This window comes from Meleagris gallopavo, chromosome 3 (assembly GCF_905368555.1).
Source record: "Meleagris gallopavo chromosome 3, MGAL_WU_HG_1.1, whole genome shotgun sequence".
Lineage (NCBI taxonomy): Eukaryota > Metazoa > Chordata > Aves > Galliformes > Phasianidae > Meleagris > Meleagris gallopavo.
In genome coordinates, this window is record NC_139406.1 from 88,815,211 (window position 1) to 88,837,862 (window position 22,652).

At 37.8% G+C, this 22,652-nt stretch overlaps 1 protein-coding gene across 1 annotated transcript in view; it reads right to left on the bottom strand.

Moving 5' to 3' along the window:
* The window catches only part of FAM135B (family with sequence similarity 135 member B), a 122,912-nt gene that overhangs the window by 23,369 nt on the left and 76,891 nt on the right, over positions 1-22,652 (bottom strand). Inside the window, exons 7-8 of the mRNA XM_085221732.1 lie at positions 5,524-5,677; positions 2,499-2,548 (exon numbers count right to left, since the gene is read on the bottom strand). Coding sequence (XP_085077858.1) covers positions 2,499-2,548; positions 5,524-5,677 — 204 coding nt within the window. The remainder of the gene's footprint in view (positions 1-2,498; positions 2,549-5,523; positions 5,678-22,652) is intronic.

Sequence of the window (22,652 nt, forward strand, 5' to 3'; positions counted from 1 at the left end):
GGTCACCCTGCTCTGGGTGTCTGTTCTTGAGCAGGTGTTGGGTCAGATGGATCCAGAAAGACCTTCAAAACACATCCATTCCTTGATTATGTGAGGTGGGAATAGTCTCAATCTTTACAGAAACTTTACTGCAAATGTAGTAAACAGGGAAAGGGGAAAAAAAAAAAAAAGGGGGGGGTGTATGTGGGGGGGGGGGAAACGACAAAGACAGCAGATTCCAAACTATCCACCAGATGGTGCTGAAAGCTCTGAAATAATAAACCAAAAACAGACACAGGGAAGGAAGGAAGGAAGGAAGGAAGGAAGGAAGGAAGGAAGGAAGGAAGGAAGGAAGGAAGGAAGGAAGGAAGGAAGGAAGGAAGGAAGGAAGGAAGGAAGGAAGGATGGAAGGAAGGAAGGAAGGAAGGAAGGAAGGAAGGAAGTGAGGGAGGGAAGGAGGGAGGGAGGGAGAGAGAGAGGGAGTGAGGAACGGAGGGAGGGAGGGAGGGAGAGAGGGAGGAAGGGAGGAAGTTAGGGAGGAAGGGAAGGAGGGAGGGAGAGAGGGAGGGAGGAACGGAGGGAGGGAGGGAGGGAGGGAGGGAGGAAAGGAGGGAGGGAGGAACGGAGGGAGGGAGGAACGGAGGGAGGGAGGGAGGGAGAAGGCACTATGTACTTTAATTCTGAGAGTTTAGCTGCCCAGCTGGGCAATAGCCTAGCAATCCTTGCAATGCAGGTCAGTTCTCAAGGACTTCGTTCCTCATTGCACATGGGTTAAAATGGCCAGTGAATACAATTCTGGCTATTGTGTTCATGTACTTTGTGCTGTGTGGTCTGGTTTTAACAATACTGTTAGTCAAAACAAATTTAGAAAAGATTTTGGAGAAATTATTATGTTTGACCATTTAAAAATCATTTTCAAAATTAAAAAAAGACAAGCCTTCTATTTTTTCCTGTTTTGAATAGCTACTGTGTCCTTGGATTAAATACAAAACAGGGCAAAATTCACCTTCTTCTCTTCTTTTGTTTTTATTTAATTTTAAAAATGGACCAGACCCTGGTAACACAGTGGTAATGGGAAACTAACCCCACGGGCTTCCTTCTGTGTAGTTTTAATAGCATTCTGTCCTTCGTACTTTCTGCTGAAGAGAAATGGTATCAGTTCACATTTTCCTAGAGGCAAAATACTCGGAAAGCTTGGCCACTACTCTTCTGAAAACTATACAGAGGTTCAGTGACTTTTGCACTTAATTGCAGAGCTGGTCAATGCTAGTCCTGTGTCCCAACAACACTGTACAATGATTCATCATTTGTGTCTTATTAGTCTCTGAAAATTCAGTCATTAATCATCAAAAAACATTGTTTTGGGATGCTAATACCATCATTTTTAATGGTATACATGAAAACCATAATAAAGTTCTTATATCATTCTAGATAAACAGCTGTTGTAGATATTGTGTTTTCCTATCTGTTACTACTCTTTTCCCAGAAATTTAAAAACAAACTGCCTGCTTTATAAATATGGTCATGCAAAGCCAGTCAATACGAGAACAAGAATTGGACAGGAATTTGAAAATACAGAGAAATTAGACATGACATTTTCTGATGTATGCCAAGTCAATATGAACTTTCTTGGACCTACTGGTCCCGAAGAGACTCTAGATAATGTTGTCTGACCGCCAATACCCTAAAGGCTTCTAAATTTCTGCAGTCCAGTTGAGCTGTGTCCCATAACTTACATTTCTCTAAATTTAGATGAAATCAGATTTATTTCTAATAATCCAATTCTGATTTGAAATTAAGAAATTTGCTATTTCAATCCTTTTTTTTTACATATGGCTAAAAAACATTGTCTCACCACTTGTAACTGCAGTGTAAATACAAGTGTAGTTTGATTTTGTTTCAGCTCCATTAATTGCTATTTTATTGTTCTTTCCTGTGCCGTCTTCCTGCTAATAAACTGAGCAAATCAAAAGTATTAAATCTCTGATTATAAAACACTTTCCCCAGTGATCAACTGACGTTTGCATTTCTTTCTGGCTCCCTTGATAACTGCCTATGTCTCACTTGAAATCAAAACAGCAGAAGTTCAAGACAGTAATTCAGTTACTGCTGTGTCAAAATCACTTTTTTCTTCCCACAAGCTTTCTTAGACATTTAGATGTTTTTATTTGAAAAAAATGTGGCTGCACAATCTGCCAAGGGGTATTCTCTCCTGTCAGCACAAAAGTTGTGATTGCAACCTACCCCAAATCAACTTTTGTGAATACTATTGACATTCTGCCTGGGCTCACTGGAGGATGCTGAAGCTTCCAGCTGGTGAATTGTTAAAAATAACAGAAACATCATGTAAGTGAATAATCAAAATTATGTGAAATTATTGGTGGAAAAGAAACATCCAGCAACTTTCTTCTGGCACCAAATTACCTTTCTCCCTACTCCAATACATGATTGTGCTGTCTCAGTGCACTTAAAAAATAGACTTGAAAAAAAGCACCAACTGATTCTGTTAAAGACAATACCTGCAGCTCTGCACAGAACTGAGATAACGTATCTTCCACAGGTAGTTCCTCTAGAGGAAAAAACAAAACAGAACAAAATAAAAAACAAATGAACAAACAAAAACAGAGAAAGAAACGATCAGATTTAGGAATAGTAGATATGAAATGTTAAGCTGTACTGTTTGTTCATATAATAAATAAGACAATAAATAAGACATTCTTTGTCAGTGGACAAGTTTCAATTTGGACAAGTTCATGCACAATACAACTTGTACTTGCAGGGGTACAGGTACAATTTCTGCTTGTGAGACCTAGAAAACTAAGCCTGTAGATATTCTGGAAGGTTGTTGCCAGGATACAGGATAGAATTTGGCTTTTATTTTCTCTCTCTTAATAGAAATTTCCTTACTAGCTTTTGAAATTTATCAGTATATACAAATATCTGAAGGGAGGCTGCAAAGAGCCAGAAACTTTTCAGTGACGCCCAGTGCCAACAGGCACAAAACAGAACCCAGGATATTCCCCCAGCCACAAGGAAGAACTTCTGTACTGTGCACATGATGGAACCCTGGCACAGGTTGCCCAGAAGCTGTGGAATCTCCTCCTTGGAGATCGTCAAAAGCCACCTGGAAATGGTCCTGGGCACCCTGCTCTGAGTGTCCCTGCTTGAGCAGGGGTTGGACAAATGGACCCAGAGTTACTTCCAACCTAAACCATTCAGTCATTCCGTGATTTATGGCCACATGCTCAACTAAATGAAATGTTGTCTCACCATTGGAACATCTGATCAAATGATGTACAATAAATAATTCTCCATATCATGTTACACAAGGCCATGTAAGATAAGTCCTGCACATTTGAATGGTAATAGATGAACATCTCTGTATTGCTCTGTGCAATGTGAAGAACTTTGCCTAGAGCATGCAGCTTTGCTTTGATGTAGTCCTGAGAGAATCCAGCATAGGGACACTCCACATTAAATGCACAACAAACTATGAAGAAGGGGAGGATATATATCAACTCTCCAACTCTTGCAGCTAGATTTTGTGATGTGGAACTTTCCAATAGCATACATTTAAATTAATTAATTAATTAATTAATTAATTAAAATTAATTCCCTTCCCAATCCCAAGTGATTTTTCTCAAATAGTACCAGAGACTGAGATCTCTCTTTAGCTGGCAAAATGTGAGAAACAATCATTTCCACTTTTAATGTCTTAACTAGACTATTAAATTTTAATATACTATTCAGAAGGCTAGGGAAAAAAAAAGAATTAAGAAAGTCCACAGAGCAGATTTATAGTCTTGTATTTATCTTAACTATCTTTAGAAACCTATGATGAGATTAATCTCACCAAATATAGATGTCTAAAACTGAATGAGTCATTTACATTCTAGTGGTCAGTGTAGAAAAATGAGCAACTAGAAGGTGCTGTTCATGTCATCTTAAGGTAGAAAGCACTATTTGTCTGTAATATATTTTATAGTCTTAAATGAGTCTGTTTCTCCCTAGTGACTGTAAGAACAGTCTGGGCAACTGTCTCACAAAAACAAGCTTGACATTCATCATACTGGGTAAATCTTATACTCCATGATTTTGCTAGGCTTTGCTACTGGCCTCAGAAGTCTGTCTTTAAAATCAAATCTTCAGTAGATGTTCAGGCTGTGAATAAAATGATGCAAATAGTGCTCTGCTCAAGCAGCTAGAAAGGGTATTTGCATTTAGCAAATCTGCATGTATTACAACAAGTACAATTGCAAATTAAGTGCTTGCTTCAGTACCAGAAGTCATTTGAAAACCAAGTCAATTGTATTCAGAAAGCCAATACATGCATATCCGAGTCTGTTCTTCAGTTGTGGTCAACCAAACTTAACTCTGCCAGTTCCCCTTCTATAAGCCTTTTCAGGTAAAACATAAATCATCTAAAAATGTGCCTGATAACCAAGATGCCTGAAGTACAGGTTTTGCTGCATGCTGGATTTTGTTTGACAGCTCATAAGTTGCAAATAAAAATGCTGTAACTTTATTTTTTTCCTGTAGCTAAATGGAATAACGCAGTATGTGTTCTCCCCACTCCATGAGTTGCAGGCTATTTTGACTGGAAATATATATCAGGGAATAAGACATGAAGCGGAAAATAGAAGCTATCAAGCCCATAAGTCTGTACAGCATAATGTGTTATATTTGAAAGCTTGTAGCATCTACACAGAGAATTTTTTTTCCCTCCCTTTTAAAATCTGTTCACTAATGCCTTGCATACTCTTAATATAATTAACTCTGCAATATAACAATCTGACAGCTGTGTATACAGACATACAAAGTCACAAAAACAGATGAGACACATTCCTTGAATTCAAAGAAACAGTAGAAATAGTAGGGAGAGCAGGAATTAGTCAGAGATGCTCCTTATTTTCATAGGAGCTCACACTATCATTACAGACATGACCAAATGCAAATTACAGAGCTCTGTCCCACCAATCCAACCAGCGCTTCCATGTTGGACCCAAACAGCCTGATCAGCCAAAAATGGTTTTGCCCATAAGCTAGAAAATCTATTAAATGAATTAGAAAGAAGAACGGTGTCATTTTAAAGAGCAAGATGTAAGTATGCTATTGACAGAAAAAGTATGGCAAAGTATGAGGAAGGGAGTGTGTTTCAAAAGCATTCATATCAACTATTTCCAATTTGTGTTTTCAGTTTAAAACACAGTTGAGCAAAATTTCCAGTCTTCCCAAACCTCATGATGATTCAGAACTGGAAGTTAAAGCAAATGAGTCAAAATATCATTCAAAAGCATGTATTTTGAGAAAAATACCAGAACATTTTTACCTCTCTGCTCATCAGGCCCTGTTCAGATGGGGATGAAAGGATATTCATATACTGAGAAAGTGGTAGTCTGGCAGTACTGTGCCAAAGTAAACACTAATCAGAAAATAGGTGAGAAAATTCTCTAAAATCTTCAACATGTCGAGAATTTTTCTACTGAAACTTATATTGAAAACATAGCAGTGGATTATGTTCAGTGATCTAAAATGTCCTCTTACCCAACTTCAGCTGTGGTAAATCAGGAACCTCCTTCATTATGAGGGTGTAGTACACGTGAAGTCCTCTTTGAGCATTCAAGAGCAGAAGACAGAGATCCTTATGCCATTTATATGCATGTTGCATGCAGTTTTCAGATGGGACATAAAAACTTCCCTATATAACAGAAGTATCAGAAAAAAGAATAGAAAAATACAGATATTAAAATTCTTGCTCTCCAATTGTCCAGGAGGTTTCCATAAAAATCTTTTTCTCAACAGCTTTTCACTTCTAATCAAGCATTTGGCACTCAGACCTACCTCCTAATCAGCTAAATATCTAGGCATATGTTTACAATAGTATCTCATTCTTTGTGCATGCTCTTCCCAAACCATAGCAAAATGAGTAGGTCCTGGAAATGAACTAAGTGGACATGGTCCCATGTACTAAAACATTCAGTCCAAATGCTCCAACATATCAGTCTGGCTCTGCTTTTCATCCATATCCCATTGTGGAACAAACATATTCCTACGGAGCAGACAGTGTAAGCAATGGCACATCCTTTGCTACAGGATAATTATAGAATATTCTGGGTTGAAAAGGACCTCAAAGATCATCGAGTTTCAATGCCCCACTACATGCAGGGTTGCCAATCACTAGACCAGGCTGCCCAGAGCCACATCCAGCCTGGCCTTGAATGCCTCCAAGGATGGGGCATCCACAACTTCTCTGGGCAACCTGTTCCAGTGCGTCACCACCCTCTGAGTGATAATGGATAGAGAGGACTAAAAGGAAGACTACATTTAAATTCCATTTTCCTCATAGTGTCTTAAGCCCTTCTGTGAAGTTTGGAGTTTGATGTCATTGTGGGATAGAATCACAGAATCTTAGAAGCATTTGAGTTGGAAGTGATCCTTAAATATTATGTAGTCCAACAACCATACTTTGTTATGAATATTAGTAAAAAAAAAAAATGCTGATGGTAATGATATTCAGTCTACTAATGTGAGTCATTTTGTCCTCCAGGATAAACACCGGGATTATGATCTCTCTTGTGGGAAGAGATGTCAATGGACAGACTGCAGCACAGTTATTCAAAATTTTTCCCAAACTTCTTTACTCTTTGAACATAAGCTGAGTTGGCATAAAGTCACCATATATCAAAGTTTTCAGTTCTGTCAAAAACACTTGGAGAAATAATGTAAATTTGAAATTTGCAAGGCTCGGATGTAAATTAAAACTGGTTCTTAAACTGTGCTTTTGTGACCAGGATTTCATGGAGAGTTTTAAGAATTATTATGACAATTGTCAGTAACAGCTTATATTTCCTAGGTCTCTGTAAGCAATGCATTTTACAGTTCTTAGCCAGATCATGGACTTGTCATCCTCTTTGATTGCTTGTAATAGTGTAGCAGAAGGATCTGTTACAGCTTGCAATCAATGATAATAGCTGGTTCTTGTTCCATCACAAGGAATAATTTATATGCTTTGCACAAGAAACAAGGATAATGAAGACAAAGAAAGCAAGCCACCAAGGTACTCTATCCTTAACTTTATGAAACATTAGGTAAATTGAGAATATATTTAGATCTACAGCAGATGAGTTGCACAAAGGCATAAGTCAGGATGCTCCCACTAATGTATGGATATGGAGAAGCAAGAACAATTTGCAATTTACTCCACAACTGATCTCTAATGGAGTAAGAATATAATTCCTACACCATGGTTAGGTACTGTCTGCCTTTTTGGACATTGAGTAAGTTAGTAGTTACTAAGCCAATGGCCGCAACAGCCATTTCCCAGAACAGTGAAGACTCACCAACCACATGCCAGTGTAATTCCCACACTGTTCTATCTTTGAGTCCCCAAGTAAACCTGCATTTCCTGGGTCTTAACTTGAGCTGGGATGCATTTATCAACTTTCTTGTGTATCATCAAGATATTAAATAGTGTACTGTGGTAGACAAAATGGGGACTTCTCAGCTTGACCCACAAAGATCTGGTGATGATTGTCTGTATTAGTTGTTCCTGGAAGGTATCAAAACTCTCAAATTTTATTCTTGCAATGGAAAACAGAAAAAAATAAAAGAGCATAATCAAATGCTGCTGGGAATAATAAAAAAATCTGATGTGGATTGATACACAATGTCACAAAAATGTCCTGCTCCATAATCCATTGCTGATTTTTTAAGCAAAAATTGTTCTGGCATTTAAGTTCTGTACTGACAAGCAGAAGGAAAAATGTGAGGTAATTTCATAGTTCATATCAGTACTGTAACACAGTATTGTTGAACAAGTCTAAATTTCAATAGGTGTATTCAGAACCTTTCTTGGAATAAATTGTTGTTTAAAACTAAAAGTAAAAAATAATAGGAAAATGCAACTCCATGTGGGCTCCAAAATGTGTGATTTAACGATGTTGAAAATCCTCATCAGTTTATTCTTCCTTAAGTGCATTAGTCTTTGTCTAATATTCATATAGTGCTGAATAAAGAAAATTTCTTAGGAAGTGAATAGTTTAGGTTATAGAACATAGGAGTTCAGGAGAATTTCTCCTCAGAGAATACTTTGCAAAGATTTACATAGTACTAAAACACAAAATGGAAAACAATTATTATTCAAAATAGTTTACATTATGTGTTACCAGCTTAACTTGGTCATTATTGTCAAAATAGAAGGAAGGGATTACATCCAAAGGGACTTGGATGAGGTTGAAATGTGGGCCCACAAGAACCTAATCATATTCAACAAGGCCAAGTGCAGTGTTGGACTTGGACTGGGGCAATTCCAGGTGTGTATACAGACTGGGAGAGGAATTCCTTGAGAGCAGCCCTGCAGAGAAGGAATTGGAGGTTTTGATGGAGGAAAAGATAGACATGAGCCAGCAGTGTGCGCTTCCAGCCCAGAAGACCAACAGTATCCTGGGCTGCATCAACAGAGGGGTGGCAGCAGGGAGAGGGAAGGGATTGTTCCCCTCTATTCTGTCTTTGTGCAGCCCCATCTGGAGTGTTGTGCCCAGGCCTGGGGCCCCCAGCAAAAAAAGGAAGTGGAGTTGTTGGAGTGGATCCAGAGGAGGGTCATAAAGATGCTCAGAGTGCTAAAGCACTTCTCCTATGAAGAAAGGCTGAGGGAGTTAGGCTTGTTCATCCTCAAGAAGAGAAGGCTGTGGGAAGGACTTACTGCAGCCTTCCAGGAGTTAAAGGGAGATTGTAACAGGAGGGAGATCAACTTTACATGGACAGTTAGTGATAGGACAAGGAAGGAAGGTTTTAAGAAAAAGAAGGGAGACTTACATTAGGTATTAGGAGGAAATGTTTTACTCTGATAGTGGTGAGACACTGGAACAGGTTGCCTAAAGGAGCTGTGGATGCCCCATGCCTGGAGGTGTTCAAGGCCAGGTTAGTTGGGGCCCTGTGCAGCCTGATCTGGTGGGTGGCAATCCTGTCCATGGCAGAGGCTAGAAACTTTATGGTCCCTTCCAACCTAAGCCATTCTATGATTCTATGATCCTAATTTGAAATATCATTTTGTCAAGGTGGGAAGTAAGAGTGATGGAAAAAAAAAGACATCAAGGTCCAAATCCCTGGTGCTTCAGTGACAGTAAGGAATTACTGCCTTCAGAAGACTGCTTCTTTGGAAAGTTTTTGCACACACAGAGGCAAAGCAGGATACAAGAGAGATTATTAAACCCACTTCAGGGACAGTTTAGGTAATGTGAGCTAAGGCCTGTGCGTCCTTGTCTGCTGGGGATCCAAACACAGTAGGCATCTGTCAGACAAGACCATTATAAACTACTGTAGCTTAATCAACCTATCCGTCACAGTTCAGTAATCTAAGAAATGTCAAGAAATGCCTTCCTTTGGGATGGTCTGAAGACTGCATACCTTCCACATTCTTACTTTTAATTGCTTTTTCTACTACACTGTTTAAGTGGTTGCCATTTTCTTGGTTATAGCCTAGCTTCACACAATACTAAAAAATGAAGCTTAGTAGCAATCATGGAACATAGTAGTCTAATGAAAAAGAGTACTGAAAAGCTACAATCCAGGAAAAATACTGTCCATGACCCAATAAACAACTACAAAGTGCTCAGAAATCTGTGCTCCTTGAATCAGGACAAATACCTTTTATTCCAAAGGATTTACTTCTGGTTAAGACACAACCCATGTTAAAACAAGTTTACATAGTGAAGCTGATAATCCAAGCTTGTCCAAAACATAGTGACTGTCTGGGCTTGTAAAATCCACTGTGAAATTACATTAGCTTACTTGAACATTTTGAGTAAATTCCTTTGGTCTATGTTAATTTATTCTCATTGGTTTTTAAGTAAGAACAGAATTTTCTATGCTAGTTCAAAATGTATCTGTACTGCTTTCCTTTTCCATGAACTTCTCTGCAATAGCAGAATATCTCTGGCTTTTGTTCTCATTTACTTCTGAAAAGTTTGTGAGCAAATGAACGTCTTAGAAATCTTCACTTCAAGACCTACCACCTAAATGTACTCCAACAGCAGTGATGGAGGATGATACAGAAGCTACTAGTATTGACACCAGAGAAAAGTACAACTTTTATTGTGCCAACAGCATCAGAGACAAAATATATCATGAAAGCCATAAGATGATAGAAAAACAGACAGAAATGGTCAGTCAGGAAAACAATGCAAAGAACTGCAAATAACACCAATAATTTCAGAATGCAATGGTTGCTTTAAGAGTTTGTTTTTCTATGGTGTTTGAAAAATATCAGTGGTATTGATCCCAAATGAAAGTAAGAATAAAGTTGTCCCATTAGCTGCCAACATGTATCTGATAAACCCTCACCTGGAGAACTGTGTGCAGTTTTGGGCACCATGATGTAAGAAGGGCATAAAACTAAGAGATAGTCAGTCAAAGGGAGAACTTGAAGAAGCTATGGAGAAGGATCTAGAGGGCAAAGTGTGCGATGAGCAGCTGAGATCACTTGGTTTGTTCAGCCTTCAGTTGAATTTGGCCATGTTCTGCAAAACCAGATCCTGTATATATACTGTATTTTGTCCACCTGTCCTCTAAAATTTCTTCTAGTATTTACTCAGCCAAAGAAAATAGCCTAAAAACTCAACAACTTCAAAATAAGCAAAACATTCCTGACAATACCCCTGCTAAATAGACTTAAATAAATCACCCTTTAAAATGAATGTGTCCTGTGTAATGTTCTTTTTAGTGAATAGATTTCTCCTATAATTACAGTGTATTACTTTATAAATGTACTTTACAACAAGAGAAAGGAAAATTACTTGAGAAAAACAAACACAATTTAAATAAGGTTCATGCTAATTCATTATTCTAATGCAAAGAACAATTTGTGAGTAACCACTTGCAGTGTACCAAATCCATCTAATATCAAAAGGCACCAATTGGATTTTATGCTCTGTTATACACAGTTATTGGTATTTGTTTTGTATTAAAGTAATTTCACAAGCTATGTAAATTGTGTGAAACATTCAACAATAGTACTAACAATTGGTAAATTAGACTCTTTACATTTAATCTAATTCAAAACAGCATTTCGTAATTCAGATTCAAATTCAAATGCTTGTCAAGAATTCTAAGATACTAAGAAACTACTGCAGACTAAATAGATGAGTTTGGCATTTCCAGTAGTTTTTCATTAGCAGACAGTATCATCTTCTAGTGAAGATCTAGATATCTGCTTGGAACAGAGTAACGAAGGTCAGCATCTCAAGATGAATGCAGTCCCTAAGAGCATGGTGTCTGCCCATTCATCTGGATGCCTGCATTTGTCACCTAACATATTAATTTTGGTATAGCTTCAAAACCAGTGAGCATGGAGATTTTGCATATTTACCACAGAGAATGCTTTTCATGATAGGAGCTCTTCTGTGAGCTGGTAGTTGGAAACAGAATGATAGTTACTGAGTTTTAATCCTTGAGAAAGGATTAAAAGATTATTTCTGGTCCTAAGAGATATGACTGAAGCACAGGGGCAGAAGCACACTCTTTCACATGTACAGGAAAACACATAACAAAGGGAAATATTGATATTTTATAATAAAATTAAAAACAATAAACAACAACAAAAAATAATTTATTCTGACCTTCCCTTCTCTCTCTCAGTCAACGAATTCTTGCTGGAAAATCAACAAGTTGTATGGGACCTTTGGTAACCTGATGTAGTTGGTGGCTACTCTCCCCAAAGCAGATAATGTGGGGATAATCTTGATAATCTTTGATGTCACTTCCAAACCAAGCTATTCTATTATTATATGATGTTTCATTACTCAAAACTCTTAAAATAAAAGTAAAATCACTATACTGTATTTACTTTTGACTTACATGACACTAGCAACACTAATCCAAAAGTGTCAATAATGGGAAATAGCTGACAATACATTATTGACAATATAGGAAAGCATTAATGCTTTGCCTCTCATTAAATCTTTTATGAAAAAAAAGAAATTCTAGTTGGTATTTCATAATAAAAGATACAATTTGGCATTTATTTTAATAGTTCATAGTTAGGGTTATTTTGCCAAAACCACTGGGATGACAGTACAGTGGAAAAATTGCTCAAGACTGAAGTCAAATTTAATGATAATTAACATTGTACAGAAATTAGCATGAAGATAATATTTGACTTCAAACCCTTGAAAAATAAAAAACATCCGTCTTGAAAATGAAGCATTATCTGAACAGGCAGAAGAGAATTATCCTGGTAGGTTCTAACTGTTTTGTCTCAGGGTTTCAATACTAAAAGATACTGTTAAAAAACACAAGTTGTATTTTCTACATTAAGAATGGCTGAGAAAATAAATGGCTGAGAAAGACAAATCGGGCAATAAAGTGTTGATAGGACAATTTACATCTAAAAATATCGGTCTAGAAAAAGAAAATGTGTCAACGGCCTCAAGGGTTCCCATTAAAGTTTTTTCTAAGTGAAAATTTGGTAAAACCCTGACAGGATTTCAAATGTCTCATTTGGACACCCTCAGAACAAAACATTTTGATTTTTTCAATTCAAATAAAGTCTCAAATTTTTTTATTTTTTTCTTTTGTCAGGTTCATACTCAGCATAATATTATACATTTTAAAAGTCCAAAGCAAAATAAAGTTATCTTCCATTTTCAGGTGTCTTGGTTTGATTTTGGTTGTGTTGTTTTTTTTTTCCCCCCTCCAAATTTTACTTTTAGAAGAGATTTCACAGTTTTTGAATTATGTTTCAATAGAAACTAAGCAAAAATCTGAAGTCTCTCAGTCTGCCTCCAATTTATTTCACATATCACCTTGAAAAGTGAACCTCTCCAAGGCCTCAAAGGTCAAGTTACATCTTAACATATCAGTAGCAGTGTCTACTACCACAGTGGCTCTTCATATGAAAGCAAACTAAAAAGGCTTAGAAGTCTTAACAAAATTCTGCTGATGATGGATAAGGAAGAAAATCATTTCCTTCACCTGAGCTCTAAGGTTATACATCGCTATAGGGAAAATTAAAGCCATAAAAATATTTCTTTAGCAATAAATTAAACACTGGAGAAGATGTCTCATGAAAGCTAGAGCAGGTGTCTGACTGGAGGCATACTTCTTCCAAGATGAGCACTGAATCATCTGGGACAAGAAAAGTCATGCTTTCCTTTCCCTCTATTAGATGTGTGTATCAAAATGACACATATTAATCCATATCTTTATGTCGTAGTTAAGAGTCTTGTTTAGAGGATAGTCACAAAGTACTCTGAGGTGTCTGTTGGCCAAGAGGTACAGCAATACTGACAAATTATTTTATGGGAAAATGTAGTGGTTGATTTTTCAAACTCTCTGAACTTAATAGATTATCCAGAAAAAAAAAAACAACAAAATCTCAGACAGACATCTATGAATATATAAAAAGCTGACTTTCATATGTAATTACAAAATATATATATTTAAATTTACACAAACACACAACACATTATGTAAATTCAGAGCTCCTAAACAAAATACCACAGTGGAGACATCAAAAAAGACTTCAGTGCAATGCCCTTTCTGATTAAGTAGAGCCCATGCTGCTTATCTGCAGATAAGGAAAGAAATCCACTCTGTTGCTGTGATCAAACAAGGACCCCTGAGCTGTAGAACTGCCTTGTTATAACACATCACTGCAGGTAGCAGGCATAAAACCAGTCAGGTTCCAAAATGAAACTTGTTAGTAATTTTTTTTTGTGTCTCTCCCACACATTATGTACACAACTCACGCACATGTGCTGTTCAGTAGTGTAATGAGATTGCACCACTAGAAATTGCATTAAAGACAACAGAAAGTACAAAAAATGTTTTGATTCAACTTTGACAAATAGCAATATGGAAGGACATGGGCTCTGGGTGCAGTAGAGATGTCCTTATGTCATGTACTTGTGTACTACAGCAGCTTGTGGATGAATTTTGCCCTTTGCCCCACTGCTGTGTACTGCCTGATCCTAAATAAATAAATAAATGATAGTACTCAAATATTTTATAGTGATTATTATTTCCTAAATAGGAAGTCCATCAAAAATAAATCAGTAGCATTTTTTCAATTTTACACTTAAGGAAAATAATCCTCAGAAAGATTATCTCTTTCCAGGTACATGCAAAGAGAGAGAACTGTAGGGTGTTCTGAGTTTCCATAGTTTTTTTTTTGTTGTTCAGACATCATGAGTTGCATTCTTCACCCAGACATAACCTATTGGCTCCAAGGAGAGTGTATTTGTCTGGTCCCAGTGTGTCTCTGGGAATCCTTGTAGAGAAAAAAACTGTAACTGAAGGGAAGTGAAGATGTATGTATGGAAATGGATGTCCCATCTTGTGTCATCCTCCCAGTCCCCCCTACAGGAGGGTATGATAAGTCTGTATGACAGTCAACTGACAACACTTTCCCAGAGCATCTCTCTGCTGTGGACATATAGCTCAGCTCTGCCAAGGTTCACAGGAACCAGATCGACTAAGTGAATCTCACTGCAGCTCAGTTACACGGAGAAAAAGAAAAGAAGGAGAGAAGATGAAGAAGGTAAGGGAAGGAATGTGAAGGGAAGGGAATTGTGTCTAAAGAATAAAATTTTATCAAAAGAAATCTGCTACAAGGAAAAATGCCTCCTGGGCAAATCCTAAAGGATTTGAGCTGGCATCATTTTGCTTTAGCTTGGTGCCAGTTTCCTCAAGGGAAAGAAATTTTGGTTGAACACAGGGTTGAATGAGCCTTGATGCCTGAGAAGGACAAGGGTGGAAGTGGACTGATTTCTTGGCCTTCTACACCTACATGATCTTCTCTTGTGATTTTCCCCTAAAATTAGTTAAAACCAGTTCCCTTGCACGTGACATTTCTCTCATAGTGTTTGCCACAATATGCTATTAAACTTATAGAACTTGTATCATGCTTCATGCATCACAGAAATAGTCTCAGTCTTGCTTTCTGATGCACAAAGTTAGAGCAAACATTCACTCTGAAATGCTCTTTATTTAATAAAATCAATAGCTTTTGGTCTTCTATGATGGAGTGATGTCATTGGTGGACAAGGGAAAGGCGACCTATGTCATTTACCTGGACTTGAGCAAGGCCTTTGACATGGTCCCCCACCACATCCTTATCTCCAAATTGGAGGGATGTGGATTTGATGGGTGGACCACTTGATGAATAAGAAACTGGTTGAAAGGCTGCAGACAGAGGGTGGTCATCAATGGCTCTATGTCCAGGTAGAGGCTGGTAACGAGCAGCGTCCCCCAGGGGTCCGTCTTGGGACCAGTGCTTTTTAACATCTTTATCAATGACGTCGATGACAGAATCGAGTGCACCCTCAGCAAGTTTGCTGATGGCACCAAGCTGAGTGGTGCGGTTGACACGGTAGAAGGAAGAGATGCCATTCAGAGGGACCTCAACAGACTAGAAAGGTGGGCCCAGGTGAGCCTGATGAGGTTCAACACGGCAAAGTGCAGAGTTTTGCACTTGGCTGGAGGAATCCCAGGCATCCATACAGACTGAAAGGAGTGGCCCTTGAAAGCAGCCCTGTGGAGAGGGACCTGGGGGTCTTGATAGATGAAAAACTTAACATGAGCCAGCAGTGTGCCCTTGTGGCTCAGAAGGCAAATGGTATCCTGGGCTCCATCAGAAGGGGGGTGGCCAGCAGGGACAGGGAGGTGATTGTCCCCCTCTACTCTGCTCTTGTGAGGCCCCATCTAGAATACTGCGTCCAAGTCTGGAGCCCCCACTACAAGAAAGACAGGGAGCTGTTGGAGAGGGTCCAGAGGAGAGCCACAAAGATGATCAGGAGACTGGAGCACCTCCCCTATGAGGAAGGCTGAGGGAGCTGAGCTTGTTCAGCCTGGAGAAAAGAAGGCTGCAGGGTGACCTCATTGCAGCCTTCCAGTACCTAAAGGGAGCCTACAAAGAGGAGGGGAATCAACTCTTTGAAAGAGTCGATAACTGCAGGACAAGGGAAAATGGAAGTTGAGGGAGGGAAGATTTAGGTTGGATGTCAGGGGGAAGTTCTGTACAGAGAGAGTGGTGAGATGCTGGAACAGGCTGCCCAGAGAGGTTGTGGATGCCCTGTCCCTGGAGATGTTCTAGGCCAGATTGGATGGGGCCCTGGGCAGCCTGTCTAGTATTAAATGGGGAGGCTGGTGGCCCTGCATGTGGCAGGGGAATTGGAGATTCATGATCTTTGAGGTCCCTTCCAACCCTGTGATTCTGTGTGATTCTGTAATAGTGAGGACCACAGATTCCTATTTAGAAATGCCAGGCTGTATTAAATACTGACAGTCACTGATAAAGAGAGAGTTACTTCAGGCCTGAATCTCTGTTCATGAGATTTGTGAGAATAATTGATTTTTCAGTTTGAGTCTTAATCCAGGAAAAAATAACATGTTAACTCAGAAAGAAATCATTTCTTTGTTCATAGTGAAATGAAATGAACTTTTCTTTCTTTCCAATAGCACTTTTAATAATGATTGCAATTTATCACATTATTGTGACATAACAAGTCAAGACTTGTCAGCTAAGTACCATAACCCACCTCATACACCCTCTTAACAAACTAAAGATATTAATTAAAGCATACCTTAAACTCCTCAATATCACAAAACTAGACAAATTGCCACGTGCCATAGCAATTTTTAAGCTGAGAATCAGTACTCTGCAGGATGCAGAGAGGATGTTCTGGTGGAAAATATATTTCAATATACTGAAATAAATGTTTATTTCCCTGTTTCCCACCAAGGTAGTGGACTGAACTCAGTGATTCTATCATCCTTTCCTATCTCTGACCACAGAATTTGGGCTCTCCCACTTGTTAAGAAAATGGTATAATAATGGGATACAACATATAAAGAAACTATTATGCTGACATGAATTTTTTTGCATGTCACCTAGTTCTGAGAAAGAAACCAGTGCACTTGCCCCACTGCTACTCCATTCAGGTTTTCTGAAATTTAGTTCCTGTTTTGTCATTCTGAAATGGTTACTAAAACTGTCTCAAAATTGAGTGTCATGGTGTTAAAGCATTTTATGATTTCTACCTTTAAGGTGCTGTATCATCGTTAACATCATTAACCCACTGTTAAGCATAAAATCAACTCATTGGTCTCATTAAAGAAGTCCACCTGTAGCAATCAATTTGATTTTTTTCCCCTACTCCCATCTACTTGGCCTATGAAATAATTTTACAATGGCTATTACTTGAAAATTGCTTCTCATTGGCTCCTTTTTGTATCCAATCCCAAATCAAACTCAGTCTCAAAGGAGAGAAGGTAGATGGAGCCACCCCCACCCATGCAAATCTATTTACTTGACAGTCTTGTCCAGAATTCAATGTGGAGATCTCCATAATCAAAGAAGTTTCTGCATGCAAGCTAATTAGCTTCTTCACAAATTGAGATAAAAATTGAGAACAATCATAGCACTACTGACCTCTTCTTAAACTTGGAAACTTTTAACACTAAAAGCGCTGTCAAAACATGGCTAAGGAGGAAATACCTACTTGTCATTTTTCAGTGGCAAATTACTTCAACCTTTATGGATTTATTTTTTAAAACATTGTAACATTTTGTTACTAAGGCAGATTTTTTGTTTTGTTGTTTCTTTCAAGTCTGCTCTTCAATCACAGTTACCAAATAAGTTCCAGTGAGTCATAAGCAGGTGGGAAGTAATCAAGATTCTATTGATAGTATTATTATTTTTTATTATTATTTGCGAATGGTCTTGCATACCCACTTTTTTCTGTTTGGTTCACAATCAACTTCCCTCAAAGATGGAAAATCTACTGTTTTGCATATGCTTTGTCAAACTGGAACAGAACTGAAGTTCAACAAGTCTATATTTTGGAACCAATTGTAGTCAAGCATTAAATAGACAGAGTTGTAAGCCAAGAAAAAACAACAACAACAACAACAACAAAACAAAAACAAACAAACAAAAAAACCCACAAATCTAAGCCCTGATAGTTTCTGAAATTGCATGCCTTTTGGCAATGTCTCAAAATGCCCAAATACTGGTTCATGCAGCACCCTTCACATGCCTTCACTTTCCAAAGAATGCCTGTAGGCACTGACAGCACTGTCATTTCTCTCAATAGTAGAAAATTCTAAGCTCACAGAAGCACCTTCCAGCAATATGTTATCCTGAATTTCCTATGGTCTATAAAATTGGAGGAAAAAAATAATCCTTTTATTAGTTATTTTTTCAGCTTAAATGAATTTTGTCCATCCTTATATAGTGAAAACAATGAACAGAAGCTCTTTTGCAAAATACTACTCCAAAGTTTGCTGTAAATCAGTTTCCATTTCTTTCTCAGCTATATTGCTGAAGATAATTATGTGGCTCAGAGAGTTCCATCACTCACATAATTCAAGTTTTCTAAGCGACCAAATGAGATCTATTGGATTTTTCTCACAGCAATGTTTCAGAACCTGCTCTTTCTGGAGTAACACTTTATTTCAACCAATCACACAACGAAAGAATCAGTAGTGGCCCTGGTACTAATCCTTTCTTTCTTGCAAACAGTCTACTCAAGAAATGCTTTACTATGTGCTGTATGGCTGATCTGTTTTCTTTGACACTTGAGGGGACATGGTTTCTAAGGCAAGAAACAACTCAGTGCTTAATGCTGTCATTATGCTGCATTCTTGAAGTCTTCACTTCTGACATATTCAGGCAATGAATCATCTATATCTCTTTTACATGCATATACACATACATCAAATTGCAAATACAATTATAAAACAATATACAGCCCTTTATATCACTTCAGAAATCCACAATTTCTATGTTATCACTGAAACAGAAGTAATGGCTAATCGGAAACTTTCCTGGGTATATTACTTAAAGACAATTACATCATTTTGCTATAATTTACTGCAACAGAACAGGGAATTTTTGAATAATTGGAGCTGTATAAATTTGCATAAGTATTGTATTTTCACAGGTTCATTTTCCTAGGCCAGTAGATACCTCCTATATTATGCATAGTACATATTCCAGCCCTGAAGTCATTTTGCCCTCAAAGGCAATCAAATTTCATGAGCCACGAGTCACTTACCGCTTATTCTGTAGGCCATCATTTTATGTTTTAAATGAAATATTTCCAGTCAGTTTAGTAGAAAAGAAATTGGGAGTTGGCTGACAGTTGGAGAGTCAAACCATGTTTGTTTACAAGAAAGGCACAATATGTAGAGCAGGAACAATACTCAGCACTGCTTTGAAGGAACCCCTCTGTCCCATTTAGGCCTTCACTCTTGCCTCAAGCAACTCTGTCTGGCAATGTCAAGTAGATCTTACTCCAGTGGGACACACAGATTGCTCCAAGATATAACACAGTCTGTGAGATGATCCTGATTTTTCATCTGGGACATCAGAGAACAGACCCATCATGTCTCCACTTACCCTATGGCGTTCTCTTTCTCACTAAAAGAGTATGGAAAGAAGGTTTAAGCCAGTCATGGAAGTAGTGTAAGCTTATATGCATAGCAGACACATTGAGCTTACCCTAGAAGAACCTCTGGTCCTAGATTCTCACTCAGATACTCATTTATCTCTGCCTGAATGCACTCACACACATATCTCAGTTATGTGAAGACCTGAAGCTATGGATTTGTTATTCTTTTTTTTTTTTTTTAATTTTAATTTTTATTTTTTATGTGTACCCTGTAATGATATATTATGCTTTTACACCTTTCACTTTCCCCTGTTGTCTGCATCCTGCTTATCCCACTTCACCCCAGTGTACCAGATCTACCAAGTCTACAGTGACGAAGCAACTTTTATTTTCTGCTCATTTCAGGCCAATTCTTAGTCAAGACGTTGAAAAGTTTTTTGTTGCAACACAGGAAGTTAAACATTCTTTGCTTGATGCTAGTTCTGCTGCCTCTTGAAAACTCTCCTGCTCAATTATGGAGTTAACATTTACAAAATAGATAAGTGGTATTGAGCCTGGCATACCCAGGTGTCATCATGGAGATCAGACACCTGAAATGCAATCACTGCAGTCACAATGGTAATTATAACTAAGGTAGTAACAGATTTAGTGGCTGAAGAATTTCTTTCAAGTTATCAGGAACATTAAGTAGGAAGAACATAAATGTCCAAGACACATTTCCAAATGTACCTGCCAGTTGTATTCAACTCAACTAGCTTTTATCATCAGATCATTTAGTGTAAATAAATGATAAAGGCTTTCTCTAAAGCTACTTTGATTCAGATAGGCTTGGAAAAAGAAACTGAACTCAACACAGAGCTAAGCGGGATGGGTTGCAAATAGAGCAGTTCTGATCTCAGGTCTTTTTCTCCAACATTTTTGCCCTTCTTTCCTTCAAGCATTACCTAATTCTACCCAGCAATTTGTTTATTTTTTTGTTATCTATAAAAGCACTCCAGTACACTCAGTAAACATAGGGTTAAGTACAGTCAACTGTGAGGGATTTCATTCTTGAATTAAAGCACTTCTCAAATTTTTTTTATTTTGCCCACGGAGTTCTAAAAACACTATTTGTATACTGACTAAAAATTTGACAACTGCTATTACTGGGAAGACTTGAGAATCACTGACCCATCTCTTTTCACTCAGTCCATTTCTTTCTTTTTGTCAGATTCTTGAAGTTTGTCAGATAACTTGTAAGATAGTGGAGCAGAAACAGCTCCTGTACATAAGCTGATGCTGTGGGTACTGCATTTCTAAGTCCTCTCAAGCACTGCACCAGAACTTATAATTCATATTTGCTGTGAAACTATTTGTAGGTCATTATGACTGGCATTCTGGCTTTGAACAGAGGTACAAGCTTTTGTTGTCACTTGAAGATTTGTTTCCACAAAATATAACAAAGTGGTTGGAAAAAGAGAGAATCTCTCTTTTCATTGCCAGTCCCTGAACTGCTGTCTGGAACTCTTGCCAACAGCAAAGAGTTTGCCTCCAGATGATGGATCTTGGCTGTGATGCTGTTGGCATCTGTGCTACTGTTGGAAAGGCCATCAACTCAGAAGTTATGAGACTTGATTCGGACTCCTTTCAACAACTCTCTCACCATCAGTCAGTGGGAATTATTGCAGTGTTCTTTAGGGCATATGAAGATGATTTTTCAACAAAGAACCACTGGGAAATGCACTGAGAAGAAAGAAAAATTGAATCATAGAGTGCTCGATTAAAAGAAGGGAGCAACCAAGTCCACATCCCAAAGTGAAGAGTAGAAAGGACTTTTCTGCTGCTTCTGCACTCCATTTAAAGACAGAAAGAAAGAAATATCTGTCCCAATCCCTCTTCCGTAAGCTGCCTCAAAAATCAATGATGCAATCTCTAGAAAGGGAAAGTTTTAACTGAAAAAATATCAGTCAAGTAAATAACAGTACAAGCCATGTCAATGGATTTCAGCCCCAAAATAAGAAATTACAGTGATGGTAGACCATCACCGTAATCAGTGATCAGGATATAACTTTAATGATAGCTACAAAAGAGAAGTAAATTCTATGTGAGGAATATGACTTTTATTACTTTTCTCAAAATCACCCTAAATTAGTTGTATAAGAAATTATTACAGTTGCACAAGTCAAGGTGTGATTGACTTTCACAGACACATGTAGAGAAACAGTGATATTTGTTAACAGATTGCAGCATTTTGATTTTTTCTACAATACATGTGTACAGTAGAAAAACAGTAAAATCAAGTAAGAAAATTGGAACTCCTATGAAAACTCCACTGATTTTCAGAAAGGAACCAAATGTGAGCAATTCCTAAGGATTCTCTCCAGAGGACTCCATCGTCACTTTGCCTAGAGGTTTCCTGGAATCTTCAGATTATTTCATGACAGTAGAACCAAAATGAGAATACTGCTAAATTTTTCAACATCACATTTTATACCTAATGCCAATTTATTCCATGTTTTGAACTCAAAATGCAGATCATTGCTTTGCTGTATTCTGCAGGTCAGGTCAAAAAATAAGAGTCAGAAAAAAAAAAAATATGTCAATGACTAAAGAAACCAGTTAGCATCACATTATTAGTTAGCATGTTTTCTGCTAGAGGAATGAAATCATTTACAGTTCTTTCTAAAGATCAGCCATTTATTTTTAGGCAACTAAAGATTAAAGACTTCATCAGTGATTATCACAAATGGTGCCCTGAGCATACTGATTAAAGATACTTGTCATTATATCTTACAAGGAACAGTATACCAGTTCTCTTGCTATTTTAGAAAAATTATGTACTGGACATCTGCTAGAGTCCCAGTCACAACTAATCCCCATTTGCCTAAGCAAGACACTGAAAGAGTCCTAATCTTTTAAAACTACCCATTAAGAATGATTGCTAAAGCATGAGAGATCTCCTTTCTCTTCCATTTTCTTCCTTCTCTTTTTCCCTTTCTATGTCTTTCTTATATCATTTTATGATTCCTTGAGAAAAGGAGCAAGGGAAACAAGCTAGAAAGGTGTTTGCTAAGGAGAAAAAAATATAAAAAGATGTAAAAGGAAAATCTACAATATAGTTTCTATGCATGGAAGGAATTGGAAAGTATAAGATATGTCTCTTCTTGAAAATAAATTGAGCTTTCAGGACACACTGCAATTCCCATGATGGGTCTTATGTGGGTTATTCTCTTGTTATAACCTGCCTTGATCTGAAAAAGTGACGTGTAGCGATTTAATAGCACCAAGTAGAAGACCATAAGA